Below are 16,472 nucleotides of genomic sequence, written 5' to 3' on the forward strand. Positions count from 1 at the left end.
GGCGCTGAACTAGCCGCTGACATGGCCGAGATACTCTATCAGCTCCTCAGCATAAATCTGAATGAGTGGTGTACGCCATCTCCTTTTATGCCCGTTTGTCCGGGGGTGGAGAATGGCAGGCAAATTCCACTCGCCAATTACGTTGGCCTTTTCTATTTTAAGAAAAGGTGATTGGGGCTCTCAAGATCGAACCCCTAGTGTCACTACATCAACACAACGTCTCGTTCCCTCCATCAGGGAACAGAGGTTACATCAGTAACCAAGAAGTTTTCTTGCTTTGTCTGGATTTTTGTCAATAGGCTAAAGCATTACCAGATCATTCAAAATTTTGCAAGGGGTGGGAGATGTATAGAACTACAGAATTCTACAGAAATCTGCAGAGGTTTTAGTGGAGTCCTGCTGGCACAGATTCTGTTTGGGCCTGCCGATAGCACCAAGGCTCCTGTAACAGGAAGTACAGTAACTTGGAACTAATAAGGTCTTAAATACAAACAGTAGAACGTGTAGAGCAGCATACCAGTACATTGTTTCATTTTAGTTTTCCAACCAAGTAGCCAAACCCACATAAACAGCACTTTGCCAATGTGTTTAAATTAAATGGTAGTTTCTGGCTCATATCAGGATCTAAAAAATGATCAGAATGTACACCATCATGTCCTGGTCTGAGAAGAACAGAAAAGCAGAGAGCAGAAGGGTGAGAAGAGTCATTTGTTCATTTGTATTTAAAATCACACAGAGACTCTTGGATTAGTGCAGGAAGGGTGCGGTTTGCTCTGTCAGTTGAATTATCACGCAGTCTGGAAACCAGCGACTGATTGTCACTGCTGAACTGAAGCAGAAGTGTGGAAGCCTGGTAAGTTTTAGATGTGATTTTTCACACATTGAATCTTCCTTGATAGCTTCTGTGAGTAAAAACTGATTTAATGTTACACTTGGGAACACTGTAAAGTAACAGTTATGGCTCATCTATAAAAGTAGCATATGACCTAGAGATTGTTAACCTGTATATACAGCCAAATGTATATTATTATATTTTTATATAATGTACATGACAGTGTGATTACAATAAGTAGTTTATGTATGTACTTTCAGTATGTTTTTTGTTTGTTTGCTTTGTAATAGTACACCATAACACTTCTCATGTTGCATTTATTAGGTAAATCACACAAAGACTGAGAGCTAAACAAATGATGGGCGAGGCAAGGTAAGTTTAATTTTATAGCACATTTTATACACAGTGGTAATTCAAAGTGCTTAAGATAAGCAAGATAAAGAGTGAAAAAAGAAAGACAAAGTGAAATATTAAATCATTTAAGAACATAAATATGAAGAAGGTGCCACATATTTCAGCCCATCTATGAAAAAGTACTTTTGATAACATACTGTAAGACAGAATGAGCAACCGTTTTGGAAAACAGACTACATGTATGGTAATTCTGATAGTGTGTTCCATAGTTTGTACACATTACATAATTTCCTTGGGTGAGCAAAGCAGTTTGTGATGCAATGTATTCATTAGACTATCATGTTATGGTGGTTAGTGACTGAAACTGGACAAAGTCTGGAACATACATAGATATAATAGCAACAAATAGATATAACCTAATATTATGGAACACATTAAGAACTGAATCAATAAGAATTCGTTCATTCAGTTCTTGCACAACAGAATTTTAGTTGAGCTGTACAACATTCTACAATGTCTTGATTTCTGTATGTATCTGAATTGACTTCTTGTATTTTCTCTTGTTCTTTCTGTGTACTGTAGGTTATCATTGTTTCATTAGGACATTCCTAGAATGAGTGCACAAGCTCTTTTCGTTGGCAGCAACCGAATGTCTGTTCACATATTCAGCAACAGCAAGGAAAATCTGCTTTCAACATTTATCGAATGCCATAAAACAAAATCATGACATCTGCTGGAGGGGACTTTACAAAATTTCGGTGGCTATGCACCATTATTGGATTGATTTTCTATCTAGGAGACATTGGATCAGATTTCTTGTTAACTGTGCAGTATTTTAGAGCCAGACATCTCACCTGGGCTGCACTGACTCTTGTGTTTATTCTGAGCGGATCTTTATGCATACAGATATTCAGCTATGTATGGTTTAAAGATGACAAGAGAGATGGTAAAGAGGACAACCTGCCCACTGGCCATCTGATTGGGATACATGTACTGCAGATAGGCATTATTACAAGGTAACTTTCACAACAAGTTAATTTGTCTTTTGACCAAGTGTTATTGCACGGATGTTACATTTTGGATAATAGACCTAAATATAAAAATAAGGAGGAAGGAAATCAGTGGTCCCAAAAAGTATTTGGACACTTAAGCCACACTTGGATGAATGTTTTTGAATTATATAATGGAAAAAAGTGTACTGTATAAATGTTATATGTATTCTAGTTGTCAAACGTTGTGGAAGTTAATGTGTTGAACTTGTGGTTACTCTACTAGGACAGTTGTGTGAACTTGGGGAACTGACTTCATGCAGCCACTAAAATTAACTTGGCACCAGTTGGTAAAAGTTATTGAGCCAAAAAGGCATAGAAAATAATTTCTGAGAAAAGGTCTAGCATAATTTGTTTGCATCCAGTGTTATCTATTGCAATAAATTGTATAAATTAAGTGAGACTTGAGTGTCCAAAAACGTTTTGGGGCCTCGGTATGGACATATTTACACAATGTTTATATAATTGTATTGTATCTGTCACATTTACGCAAGCATTTTCACATTTTTGATGTCTTTTGATCTCTCTGTCACCCTTACGGCAGGTATCTCAGTCTGCTGAAGAAGAGTTATAAAGCCCTTTGGTTCAACCAGGTCCAGTCACGGCTTTTCGACCTCGCTACAGATCTGAGCATGCTCCGCTTGTTTGAAACGTTCCTTGAGAGTGTTCCTCAACTTGTCCTGCAACTGTATATAATACTGGAGCACAACCATCGCTCTACTCTGCAATGTGAGTTCATAGATAGATAAAATCAATGCATCTGCCATGTAAATCTAGAATTGTTTAGGCAGGGACTGTGAAACAGTAGTAAATTATATTACACTTTTCCCTGGCCTGATTTTCCATCATTTTGCAATATTCTGTTTAACAACTTTTAATTAAGCTACTCTTCCAACACCATTTTATTACACAGATACAGTGGCCCAAAAAGTAATAGGACACTTAAAATGGCCACACTTATAAATCTATGAATGTCTTTGCATTTGAAAATAAACATCATAGAAATTATTTGTTTTTCTTTTAAAAATAGACCTTTTCTCACAACTAATTTTTGCTATTACCTTTAAACTTATTTTAGTCAACATATGAAGTCAGTTCCTCATGGAAATATGAACATGTTCCACTAACATTTAACAAGTGTCCAAAATTTTTTGTCTTAATTGTAAACACTATATCTATTGTAATTATTATTATTTTATTTATTTATTTTTTTTTTGCCTTAAAGTGTACTTTGCTATCTTTCTTTAAAATAAATACCAGCTGGTTTGATATTTTGTAATTTAATGCATACACATTTATAAATTTTTAAATCTGTCTTAAGTGTCCAAATCATTTTGAGCCACTGTATATAACAGCATAAAAGATAAACATCTGCAATTTGACAAGTAATCGGATTAATTAGTAAAAAAAACAACAACTCTTTTTTTAGATATCAGCATGGCCGTGTCCTTCCTCAACATCGCTTGGTCAACGGTGGATTATCGTCGCTGTTTACGCCGCTCTCTACCTCACGTTAACGAGATGCCTTGTGGAATCCCCACAGTTGTGTATCTACTCTACAAGGTATTCACCATAACTCCTCGAATCCTTAGCCTCACCCTCTTCATCATGCTGTCCACCTTCAGCACTCTTGCAATGGCCTTCATATGGCTATTGGGAACATTCTGGGCTTATTTGGAAAAGACTGACTTCTGCACTTCACGAGTCCTTGAATATATTTATCGAGCCACTGTTGGAGTCATCTTAATTTTTACATTTTTTAACATTAAAGGAGAGAACAGCCAAGTTCCCATGACTGTGTATTACATTTTCAGTGTCAGTCAAAACCTGGCAGCACCTATTCTGTTGTTTCTCTTCAAACCAGAATCCGAGGGGACTGACTATTTTTTGCCCATCATATTATTTATATTAATTTCAAATTCACTTGGACTGGGTTTTCTGGGACTCTATTACAGTCTTCTGCACCCTCATAAGGTGTCTGATGAGATAGATGGAATGGAAAGAGATGAGCAAAAGAAAGAAACAACACGTTTAAACAATTTTTTACAAATATAATAGTCTATTGATTATTGAAAAAAGCTATCTATTTAAAGTTATTTATAAGTGCAATATATGAAGGATCTATAAAAATGTTTAAAAGCTATTAGGGAAGATATCTGATTTTACAGGTATCAAATCGAACCTGTAAAATGATGAATACGCTTTCTGCTGCTGAGATTAGTGCCTTCAATTCATCCTCTCCCGGTGCTGATGTCTGATCGTTTTCTGTTAGTAGTTGAAGCACTACCACAACTCAAGATGGCACTGTTGTTCCAAAAATCCTTAAAGAGTTTGGTCACTAAAAAATAACAAATTCTGTCGTCATTTACTCTCTTATTGTTCCAAACCTGTATTACTTTCTTCTGTATTACTTTATCATCCATAAAGTGACAGCATCAGTAACCATTCATTTTCATTGTTTAAAAAAAAAAAAAAAAAAGATGCAATGAAAGTGAATGTGGCTAAAGTGAGTGAGGTTAACAGTTGGCATAATATCTCCTATTGTGTTCCACAGAAGAAAACAGTAATCTGGGTTTGGAAATTTCTTTCAAAAATGTATTTCAGTTCTACTATACATATATATATATATATATATATATATATATATATATATATATATATATATATATATATATATATATATATTGAAGAGAGTAAGCGATCAACTTAGTAATACAACTGTACTGAACTTGATATTTGTTGCAATGTTTATAGTAAATTACAGTACATTTATAGTAAATTATAAAATGGTTTTTGGAAAAAAAAACAAATATATTAATTCAAGAGAGAAAGTGATTACCTTAATAATACAACTTGAATAACAAAATGAAAAAGGTCGGAACAGCAATTTACACTGTGATCTGAATACAACATTATGTAACTTTACTGACTTCAACACACTGTGTAAAAAGAAGACGTATGAATCTTTCATGTGGACATGTATGTCTGACTTAAGCAAAAGGATATGTGAACTTTGACCCTGACAATCTCTGCGTATAGAGAGACCAAGAGGCTACGAGATCAAATGCAGATCGCCTGTTTCAGAGCTAATTTAAAGATAATAAACCAATCCAATTCTTTTTTAACTACAATTAAAATTATTGTGCAACCCACCAGAGTGGAGAAGTATTGAGAGAAGCATAAAAAAGAGAGTGAATATAAAAAGAGAAGAACATCTGCAACAAGGTGGTGAGCTTACCATGCAGACAGACAGCAGATTTCATCAACTGGAGTAGCTTTTTAAGTAAACATAAATATTTCTTAGCAAGCATCAGACCTTCTTTAATTTCTCTCATGCATACATACACTGAAACAAACACGTATAGGCTAATAGTGAATATACATTGTAAATGTCTTTCTTTGCATACTCTTAAACACACTCTCCCATACATATATCATTAAAAATATCTTAATTATACTGAGGTTATTATACATTTCTTTTTCTACATATTTTGGCTATATTTATTATATCTTTACAGTCCATGTGGCTCTATGGTGGAGTCTTTAATATTGTGTCCATGAATCAATAGCATGCTCTATTTTTTATTACCAAACAAAATATTCTACTCCCTTTCATGATAAATGATCTGGTCTGCATTGATATTGCTATGATTTTGGACTTAGTATTGCATTTAAAAGTAGACTTTATGGACAAGAGATAAAGCAACTTCTTCACTCTTGCATAGAGTTGAATGAGCACATCATAATGGGTCAAAATACAAAACTAATAAAAGACTATTTCTCAGTTTGTTTTTCAATTTGAAGTTTTTATACTTGACAGTGATGATGTTATATAATGAATGTAGCCGTATTTACATTCTCCTTTGCTGAAGAATAGAAATGCTGCCCTGCAGTGACCTTGTTTCATGTTAAGGTAAAAGTTAGGTAAAACAGGTTTGGTTTACAATTGCAGACAAATCAGGATTCAATAATTAAAAAAATCTTGTGAAATATAGTTATTAACAGATTTTTCCATTCAAACTTTTACATTTCATAAATAATGTTTCAATCAGTGTTTCTGCAGACATGCAGAACATGTCATACTGGTTAGCATACTACATAAAACTGGGCAATGAAGCTAATTACTTCACACAGGGAACAAACTAAATTAAGCTGACCTTCATAACTTAATTTAACTTAAATATCTTGATTATTCTGAGCTATTGGTTTACGTGCATCATATGCTGTACAGTACAACATAATGGGCCCTATTTTAAGAGTGCTAGCTCAAAGCGCAAAGTAAATGGGCATGGCCATGAAGTTTTGGTATTTTTGTGCAAGCATGCGCTAAGTCTAGGCGCAAGTGGATACTCACTGTTTCAAAAATATAGCAACAAGACATAAAGGATATGCGTGTACAAATTATTTTAGTGATAAAATTGCTAACTAAACTTTTCTGTGTAAAGTTATAGCCAGTTTTACAACTTTGTTACCATGACAATGTAATGTCAACAAACCCTAAAACCCTACGACTGTAAAAATGACAATTTAAACAACTTTACAGCTCAAATAATACACAAGATTTTACAGAAGAATTAATGCAAGTGCTTTAATAAAATTATAAGCTTAATTTCTGTGTTTAAACCCTCTAAAAATTGAACCCATTCACTTCCATTGTAAGTGCCTCACTGAAACCCAGATTTTTGTTTTTTAAAAGAAAAGGAGGAACGAGTCGAAATTAATTTTTGTGGTAATCAACATTATGCCTCAAATGCTGTCGTTTGAGCTTAACTTGTATTGAGCCCGGAACATTCCTTTAATTATAAAGTCCATTCCCTCTCATGCACCAGTGATATAAACAAAGAAAACACATTCATAAGAAGTCGGTAGTGTAAATGGACTGTATGCAATGAATTAGAAGAATAGACTTGGATTTACGTTCTTTTGTGCATTAACTGCATCTCTGTTGAACGAGACACGCTCCTTTTATATGCATGGAAAATGTGGTTTAGGATATGTATGTAGGCTCCGTTAAATTATAGAGAATGTAACAATTATTAATAATTTTCATCCACTGACTCACAAATCATGGCTAGTATTAACTTTGATTGTATTGGTACTTCACTTCTACTGGTTGATTTCGATTTTGAAAAATTCAATAAATTAAATTACACTTCAAATGAAACAAAAAATATAATCAAAATAATGAAGTGGTCAAAACAATCATACCAATTCCAAACATTTTACCCTCTCCAACTTCTTCCACCGGCCTCTTTTGCAGTGACTTAAAAATTACTACATCAACAGGTGGAAAAATACCAATAAAAATGAGATCATAAATACAGTTGTAAATATAAACAAAATGTAAAATAAACAACGTCCTACATTTCAACACAAATCTCTGGCATGGACATTGCACTTAGATTTAGCACTTTCACAAAAATTGGATAACATGTTGCACACAGTTGTAGTGCGTTGTGCTGTGCTTTGCGCACTCACAAAAATAGAGCCCTATATGTTATTACTGGATACAATTCAAAGCTAATTATGGAACCTAGTAGACAAATTAAATTGAGCTGACTTAAAGATCTGACTTAATTTTACTTTAATATCTTGATTATTTTTTGGTAATATCTAAGAAGATAGTTGTAGTATGTTCCACACACACACACACACACACACACATACAGACCTGGCTTTGTTTTGTCTGCTGTAAATCAATCAAGACAGCATAACCACCGATTGTCTCCCTGATTCACTTGAGTTTATTTTTGCTTTTCTTATTGCCATTTCCTGTAAAACCCAGTCAGAAATGGGGCATACCAGCAAACACTCACCACAATTTGTCCAAGCACAATAAAAGTGGAGAGGCAGCCATATGGGTGGCTGTTTTCCATTAGAGCTTCAAAGTCCATATAAAGCATGATTAATATGCGCTTGAGATGCAGCGTGTCTTTAATTATTATGACTTGACTTCTGGCTGCGAGCACAGATACATTAGCAGCAATAGTAATCTGTAAATGTCTACGCAGGCTACATTACGACACTGGTGGTTTTGCCTCATAACTGGAGAATTCACTAAGGGGAACGCTGGAGCACGAATTGGTGTGGCACTACAGGTCCTTTAATCAGGGCGCACATGCTAACAAATTAGGCCTGGCAGTGACAGACTGGCGAAAGAGGAAAGTTTAATTAAATCCAATCACTTTCTTTCTGATCACAGAGTGGCACTACATTTCTCCCGGAAAGTCTTTAAATAAAGTCCACATGGAGCGGGTGAGATACAAGTAACTGCACATTTTTTCAGAAAAAAAACTTTTGGATCCAAGTTTAAACAGTGGTCTGTAGCCTCTTCTGGAAAAAAAAAAAAATCTTAAACCAGCAGTAAAATCAGCAAACAGACCAGCCTGCAAGCTGGGAGACCAGGTAAGACCAGCAATCCAGCTCAGGCTGGTCTAAGCTGGAGTTTCTTTTCAGCAAGGGCAACAATGGCAGCTGGATATTTTTTAAGTGCCATTTTTGTGAAGGAGGGCTGGGCGGGGGGGGGGGGGGGGCATGGGGTTAGAGAAAGGAAAGGCAATCTGTGTTGTAGCATAGCTATGGTGAGGTCAGTCATTACCAGAGACCTGACACTGCCTGTTTTCATATGCCAGAGAAACAAGGCAAAAGAGCGGAGCACTCAAGATGGAGCACATCACTGCTGCTCTTAGGTGGGCTGTGTCACAAACTACACATACTCACACCTGGAACTCATTCACAGGATGTTAAAGATCAAATACATACAGAGCGGGAACACACACAGACACAGTTGCACATACATGCACACGTAAACTAACACATTCTAAGTTATGTAATTAGCTTAAATTATAGAATTATGAGGGTAATATCTTTGAGCTAGACAGTACATCTGCTCTGTCAATGAATTCTGGTTTTGATTTCATTCCAGTAGATGGAAGTTTTAATCAGTCATCAATTAATTGAAAATCGTTTGGAAAAGAAAAACTTGTTCTATAAGTGACATGTTCCATGGCAAAAAGGACCCTAATGGCAGAATAAATGAAGACAAATGTCTGCCCTTGGCTGTGTAAATGTCAAATCAAAAATAAAAATGTACATTCCTCTAAATAGGTTTATTTGTTCATGGTAATTAACAATGTCTCATTTATAGAGTGTTTACTTTTAAACCAGCACATTAATTAATGATTGCCATAGTATGGTTGCTTCATGGGCCAAATAAAACTATGAATGTGTTATTTCAGGTTAATTCTGCTGGCAGTGTATGGTCTTTGTAAGCAGAACAATGATGTTCCAAGGCATTGTTCACCTTATTAATCAGTTTGCTTTTCAACATACAATTGAAAAAAAGAGTGAAAAATTAATCAGAGCAATCAGAAAAATGAAAACTTGCAATTCTATAAAATTAAATTTTCAACAACTCTGAGTACATATACTGTATGCCACGGTGACTATTTTCACTGACAAATTCTAAAGGTTATAAAATTTATAAAACATAGACTTTTATTAAGTACTGTGGTAATAGAGCTGTTCAGCTTGTAGTCCAAAAACCCGGAAGAGAATTTGCGGTTAACATTACATGACGATACATGGACATTTTGTTCTACAACACAAATTACACACAGTCATACCTCAAACATGAATTTTGAAGCCGTATTGAATTAAAATTCAATTGCTTTAATATTCAAGTTTGAGGTATGACTGTGTGTAAATTATGTGGTAGAGCAAAATGTCCAAGTATTGCCAAGTAATGTTTACTACAGACCTTATTTTACACATAAGTTAAAAAACCCCATTATAAAAACTCATAGGAAAATCCTGAGGGAACACATGATGAATTAGATTCTGGGTTCGCCTAAAAATTGACGTCAAGGCTGAACAGATCTATACCATGACAACATAATCACACAAGAAATTGACATGTTGCTTACGCAAGTTTTTGTATCCTGACATCGACCCCATTCAGCTGAATTACTGACAAGCAGCATGCCCCACATCAGATATTTTTGCATCATATCAAGTATATTAGGCCACTTCTGTTAAATGAATAGGAGAAATTGATATGGCCAATGGTAAACAGATGTAAAAAGGAAGTCCTTCCTTACAGGTAATTGAGCCAATCACTTTTTAGATACATATATCGCCTGTCAATCAACTTGGGAATGCGCATGCGCATTAGATATACAAGCCGGATTTTTTTTTTTTTTAGCTTAATCTGAGGTAAAGAAGCACAATTTATGATTCCAGTGTTGTCAGATTTTACTGCTGATTTGAAATATATTCTTTGATTGTAATATTGACCAACCGTTTTGGAGATTTGTTGTTTATTATGGGGTCGTGGCAATGTGTGTCGCTGTCTCCTGCATATCGTGGCCCCCTTCGGCATCTCGCAGCACCGTTTTGCGGCACTGTTTTGCGGCCCCCTTCAGCTTATCGTGGCCCACTTTGGCATATCGCGGCCCCGTTTTGCAGCCGGACCATCAGGAAAATTCCCAGTGCTTCCGATGGCCAGTCTGACTCTGGATCCGGTTGTGATAGCTGTTTGTAGTTGTAGTTTATAGTTGCACTCAGAAGACTGAATGTTGTTGGTAGTGGTGACTGTTATAGCCTACTTAAATTAATAAATATCTGAAACATTGACCCATCCTTTTATTTATCATTACACTGCTGGTTGTTGGAAGTGTATTGTGTTGTTGAAAATATTTAAGTACATTTTTTACAATGTTTCATTGTGTGAAATTAATCGTGAAAGTTAATTATTTTAAAACATTAAAATATGTTTAACTGTAAAATCCATAATACACTGCATAAAATGTATAATTTAAAAAAATGTCATACAACAAATAAAAAGCATTAAAATGTATACTTCAAATACATAAACGCATGTACAGATGAGACAGAAACAGTGGTAGTAGTTAATAACATTTTAAAACAACATTTAATAAATCGTATACTGTATGCCGCACTGGCTAATAAATGACCAAAATCACCAGCAGTATTAGGTGAGAACAAACTAAATAAGGTGATTAAGCGAGAAGGATAACAAAGAGGCCTCAAAATAGGTGAGAAGGATAAAGAGGCATCTAAATATACACATAAATATTTAGTAATAATGAGGATGCTGTTAAGTCATCCCAACCATTTGTGAACATTATATTGCACTTTTTACATACAACAGTACGTATGCTTCACTTACGTTTTACCATCTGATTATAATAAATAACATATTGAAAAGCTTTCCTTAACATCATCATGGCGAAGGTAAGGCGATCGCTTGGATAGGCGGAGTGTCGGCTCCTGAAGGTGATGAATTCTGGGATACACTTAGCCTGAAATACCACTCCGGAATGGTAATTGGGCCAATGTGAATTTAGTGTGGGTTAAGTGCACTGAGCTTTGGCATGTTTCAGACATGGGACAGTCTTGAACACTTACTTGGTGGCGCGTGCACACACACTTAAGTATCAAGACAGCAAGCGTGGGTATTGGGACAGGGCCTTTGGTAGGGTTCTGGTCACGAGGATACAGGAAGTAATCGCATTCACATAAACAATAGTGAGTGCGATCTGGAGGTTGCATTTTCACTCTAAAATTACATTTTTACTCCCCTGACAGTGAGGTTTGGGTTAAGGGGTAGAATTATTAAAATATGCATTTCTGTTGAGTGTATTATATCCTTCACAACTTAATACAACTTACTTTTGGTGCCACCCTGTGGAGAAACTGGAGCTTACACATGCCCATCCGTTTCAACAACACGTCCAGCTTTGGACACTGGTGCCCAGTGATAGGCATAGACCGATTTTTAGCAGCAAAACTTTTTAAACTACTGTTTCAGAATTTACGGTGTAAACATGGTACAGTGATCAGTAGTAGCAGATCAGATGAACTTTGAATGTACTGCATGATTACCATATTCATACACCATGGAAGTTACATGGTACTTCAAAGAATACTATGGTATTAACACAGTATATGTCCAAAAAAACATGGCATTGCCCTATTATATGTCCAAAAATATGGTAATACAATGGTACTTTTTGTAAGTTGTTCCATTTATCATTCATTTTTCCATATTGTTTGAGTACTATTTCCATCAGGTTCAACAAAAAGCCAAGACTTTGCCAGTCAGCGTGGTGACAGTATTATCTGCCACTAGGATTTATTAAATGCTTTCATGTCTTATAATATCTCTTATGTTTTTGTCACTTATGGGCAAAAAGTCAGATCAGCGATACAGATACATAGAGGGCACAGGTAATGTTATCTGTTCAACTATGTAAAGTACTTGAAAGTACAGTGTCATTAATGCTTTAGAAATTTTTTATTTGATAAACAGTGGTTTCAGAGCAATAACCTGGCCACTGCGCTTCATCAAACGCTCTGTGGCGTGAGCACTCTGAAACTGAGCATAAAAGAGGAAGGAGTGAGTCAGAAGAATGCCAATTTGTATAATCCTAATTTAAGGGGATGTTGGTTTAGTGTTTCAAGAGTGATGCCAGCCTGGGCGGCACACGACAAAGGCCTGTGTCTCCTGGCCCGGTCCCAGTCACCTCGTTCACAGATAGAAAACAGAAGCCATGTTTTTGTTGGGCATACTCCTGCAGAGCATAGGCAAGATAGATGATATGGCCAAGCCTGTTTATTTGTACAGGGCTGTGGTCTGAAGGCAAGATTTGGAATGTCCACACAATCAACATCTAAACAAGATTAAAAATAATGAATGAAGAATGGACTGGCGAGAGAGCAGTGCAGTGCAGAGCACAGAAAAAAAGCCAGTCTTGATTAACCTGACTACGTCAGACTTTCATGTTTATTCTCTTACATCATCACTCAGCTTCCTAAAACGCCCTGGTTACGGAAGCCATCAATCGCAAGCTTTTTGTTTTGAATTTACACTGTAGTTCTGAGCTTGATCTTTGGGCGGCAGAGGTGATGAATTCTTACTATCATAGTCTGGCCATTTACAGGGTGTAATGATGTTGAACTGAGAGTGCTGTGTGAATATATTTCTCTTTATGCAAAGACAGTCCAAAATGTCGAGTGCAAGACTGATGATCTCTGGCTTGAGGTGGTAAGTGTCCATTTTCATCTAAAAATAGTGCTGGAAGCAAAGCTGGGGTCTATTTCTCTATTCCAGGCTTTCAAGCACTGCTACTCCCAACATTCAGTACTGCACTGTACCAGAGGTTCAAGGACAGGTTCTGGAGATAAAAAAAGCTCAGTGCAAATTAGAACAACAACCAACCAATGAGAAATTGAAATCATTTTGCTGTAGTATGGTATGCTAATTTCACCCAAGATTTCTTTCTCATCCTACCAAACATCTCAGGGAGTTTTTCGTTGCCATTGCCGACTTGCTCACTGCATGTGAATATTAAAGGAATAGTTCACCCAAAAGTGATAATTCTCATTTACTAAACCACATATCGTTCCAAACTCTTTCTTTCTACTCCAGAACACAAACGAAAATATTCTGAAGCATGTATGATTTTTTTTCCCCATTCAAAGCAAGTCAATGGGGTCCAAAACTTTCAAGTTCCAAAAAGCACATAAAAGCAGCTGGTAAGGTAATCCATACAACTCAAGTAGTTTAATCCACATCTTCTGAAGCAGTATGATAGCTTTAGGTGAGAAACCAAAAATAATAAAAAAAAAAAAAGATTGGGAAAGAGCCTTGTCTACACCTTACTGTCTACAAAAAAAAAAAAAGTCCTTATTCACTGTAAATCCTGACATCCTGCCCAATTGGTAATCAGTGCAGGCTTCAAGAAGGAAATGCTTTGAGGCTGCATGCGGTTGTCAGATACTCAATAGCGGCATCATTATGTATCAAAAAGATATAGCAATTGGTATTTTCTACTGTACATCAAAGTAAAATGTTTAAATGTATCCCCAAAAAAACTTTATCGAAACTCTATCATTTAAACCTACTGCATTTTTAAAATATCCCAATTTCAAATTTTAAGTAGGACTGAAATTTTGGTTTGTTTCTCACCCAAAGCTACACTAAAAAAATTGAAGAGTAAGATTTACTTGCACACAGTTTTTCTAGGTACATTTTAATGGTATAAAATTAAGTAAAATCTACTTAATTTCATAACATAATATTTATTGAAGTGAGAGAGTAAATTGTACTTAAACATCTCAGTAACTTTTACTTAGAAATCTGATGTGCAAGGTATTTAGATAAGCTTAGTGAAATTTAAATGAACATTTTACTAAAACATTCCAAGTTTTGAAATCTTATTATTAACACATTAAATAATGTACCTCATGACAAATGGAAGCTTTACACAGGAAAGCTTTTTCAGTGTATCATCTAACTTCAGAAGACATAAACCAGTCGAGTTGGATGGATTACTTTTATGCTGTCTTTATGTCCATTTTGGAGCTTGAAAGTTTTGGACACCATTGATTTACATTGAATGGACATTCTTCAAAACATCTTTTGTATTCCGCAGATAAAGAAAGTCACACGAGTTTGGGGTGGCTTGAGGGTGAGTAAATGATGAAAGAATTTAAATTTTTAGGTGAACTATCCCTTTAAAGTCAATGCAACATGCTGTGGTAAACCCATTTTTTCATTTGTAATCAGACATTTCTGAGTGGAAAAATTATATTCAATGAGAAAAATATAGGATGGGACTCAATTTCATCCACTGGGAATTGATTAACTTGTGAAAAGTGGGCATTACATACCAGAATAGGGCCAGGTGGTTTGAGGGGAGGGGTTGAAAAGAAAGAGGGACTTTTAGATGTCAGACAAAGAGGAAAGTTGTTTCAGAGGTGGAGAAAGTTATTGCATTTTGATTAAAGATTGATCCAGATATCATCTTGGGGCTTTATTAAAACAAACCATTGGTGAAATTTTCATTGAACACTGCACATGTTACCAGAACATGGATTTGTCTTTATTTGTTGTAACATTTAGGAAGATTTTGAGTGCAGACGTGTTGAAATGTGGATGACCCTGTTGCACGACAGTGAAAGGAAATGACTTTGAGATAAATGCTGACAGTGAAGAAGCTATAAACGTAAAACAAAAAAATATTTGGAGGAAGACATAAAGCACATATGCAACTGGTTTAGAGAGTGATGTTTTCTCTCATTTTTTTACAAGTCCATTGTGTATCTGCCTTCTATCAAGATCATGTCAATCCTCATCCGTCTCTCTTCTTCCATGTCTATATCAGCTCTAAACACTGAATTATGAAAAAAGATGCAGTGTGGACTTACAGTGTGTGACTCCTCTTTGATGCTGGGTGTAGTAAAATTTGTTCTACATTAAGCCAGTGCTAATCTGATTATGGACTGCGATCCATTAGGTCTACTGTTAAAATGCACCGTGCACTAGTTTTGAACTCGATACAGGAACGAAACTCGAGAGGCACTGTGAAACATTAAAGGCTCTTTGATGTAATATTTAACCCATCTGCACTGGAGGGAAGAGCTACATAAAATGTGCTTAGGGCCGTGGAACCAGGCAGTGTGAGAAATGGGATGTGTGATTCTCTCTTGTCCCTAGCCATGCAAAAGCACGAAACAGCCAACTGCTCTGTGACCGTTAGCACATTTTATCGGAGCAATAAAACCAAACCCATCTTGTCTCGCCAGGGAGTGGGCATCCCCTAGAAAAAAGTACATACTTTCACAGGATACTGAGGAGGAGGAGGAGCGAAGGCCACTGCCATGTCCTGCCTTCACTGCATCAGGTAACCAGTAAATGCTTTTTCTTCTCTCTCTATGTCCTGTAGAGATCCTTTGAGCTGAATGGTGTTGCTTTGGTCCTATCGCAAGCCCTGATGTGCAGCATATGAATCATATATGAATTATAGAAATCTAAAATGTGTAAATTTCACTTGTCAAAAGGCTAATTCTTAATATCAACGATGGAATTACTATAAGTGAAAATGCTGATTTTTAATATTAGCAATAGGTTTGCACTAGTTAAAAAAGTCAATTCTTGATATAAAAAAATGACCTCAACAAAAACAATTATTGATATATTTTACTGCATTTTTAACTGTAGCAGAATTTCACAATGATCTGTCATTCACTCCTTCAAAATGCAATTACAGTTATCTATAATTAATTTCTTACTAGCTGACATTCTAAATACATGTATCATCTGTCTTATTAGTAAAAATGATATTTTTTATGTCAATAATTACATTGTTCCAAGTGAAATATCCATTCCTGATCTCAACAATTGAATTACAACTAGTAAAAATGCGAATTTT

The 16,472-nt window shown here is 35.8% G+C and overlaps 1 protein-coding gene across 2 annotated transcripts; it reads left to right on the forward strand.

Moving 5' to 3' along the window:
- Positions 1-376: 376 nt before the first annotated feature.
- xkr9 (XK, Kell blood group complex subunit-related family, member 9) lies at positions 377-15,930 on the forward strand. 2 transcript variants are annotated; one of them, XM_051683096.1, is made up of 6 exons: positions 377-853; positions 1,157-1,204; positions 1,769-2,202; positions 2,780-2,964; positions 3,665-3,798; positions 15,847-15,930. In XM_051683096.1, exons 3-6 carry the CDS (start codon positions 1,910-1,912, stop codon positions 15,862-15,864), a joined length of 630 nt encoding a protein of 209 aa, XP_051539056.1. In that variant the 5' UTR covers positions 377-853; positions 1,157-1,204; positions 1,769-1,909; the 3' UTR covers positions 15,865-15,930. The 2 variants fall into 2 exon arrangements, with proteins under 2 accessions (XP_051539056.1, XP_051539055.1); XM_051683095.1 differs by lacking the exon at positions 15,847-15,930 and having other exon boundaries at positions 378-853; positions 3,665-4,802.
- The last annotated feature ends 542 nt before the right edge of the window (positions 15,931-16,472 follow it).

This window comes from Myxocyprinus asiaticus, chromosome 41 (genome assembly GCF_019703515.2).
Source record: "Myxocyprinus asiaticus isolate MX2 ecotype Aquarium Trade chromosome 41, UBuf_Myxa_2, whole genome shotgun sequence".
Taxonomy (NCBI): domain Eukaryota; kingdom Metazoa; phylum Chordata; class Actinopteri; order Cypriniformes; family Catostomidae; genus Myxocyprinus; species Myxocyprinus asiaticus.

What these genes read in the sequence shown, in the direction of transcription:
- xkr9 (XM_051683095.1), top strand. Translation starts at nt 1,910, where the DNA reads ATGACATCTGCTGGAGGGGACTTTACAAAATTTCGGTGGCTATGCACC. An exon ending in CAGATAGGCATTATTACAAG is followed by an intron (nt 2,203 to 2,779) that starts GTAACTTTCACA and finishes CCCTTACGGCAG; the next exon opens with GTATCTCAGTCTGCTGAAGA. An exon ending in CCATCGCTCTACTCTGCAAT is followed by an intron (nt 2,965 to 3,664) that starts GTGAGTTCATAG and finishes CTCTTTTTTTAG; the next exon opens with ATATCAGCATGGCCGTGTCC.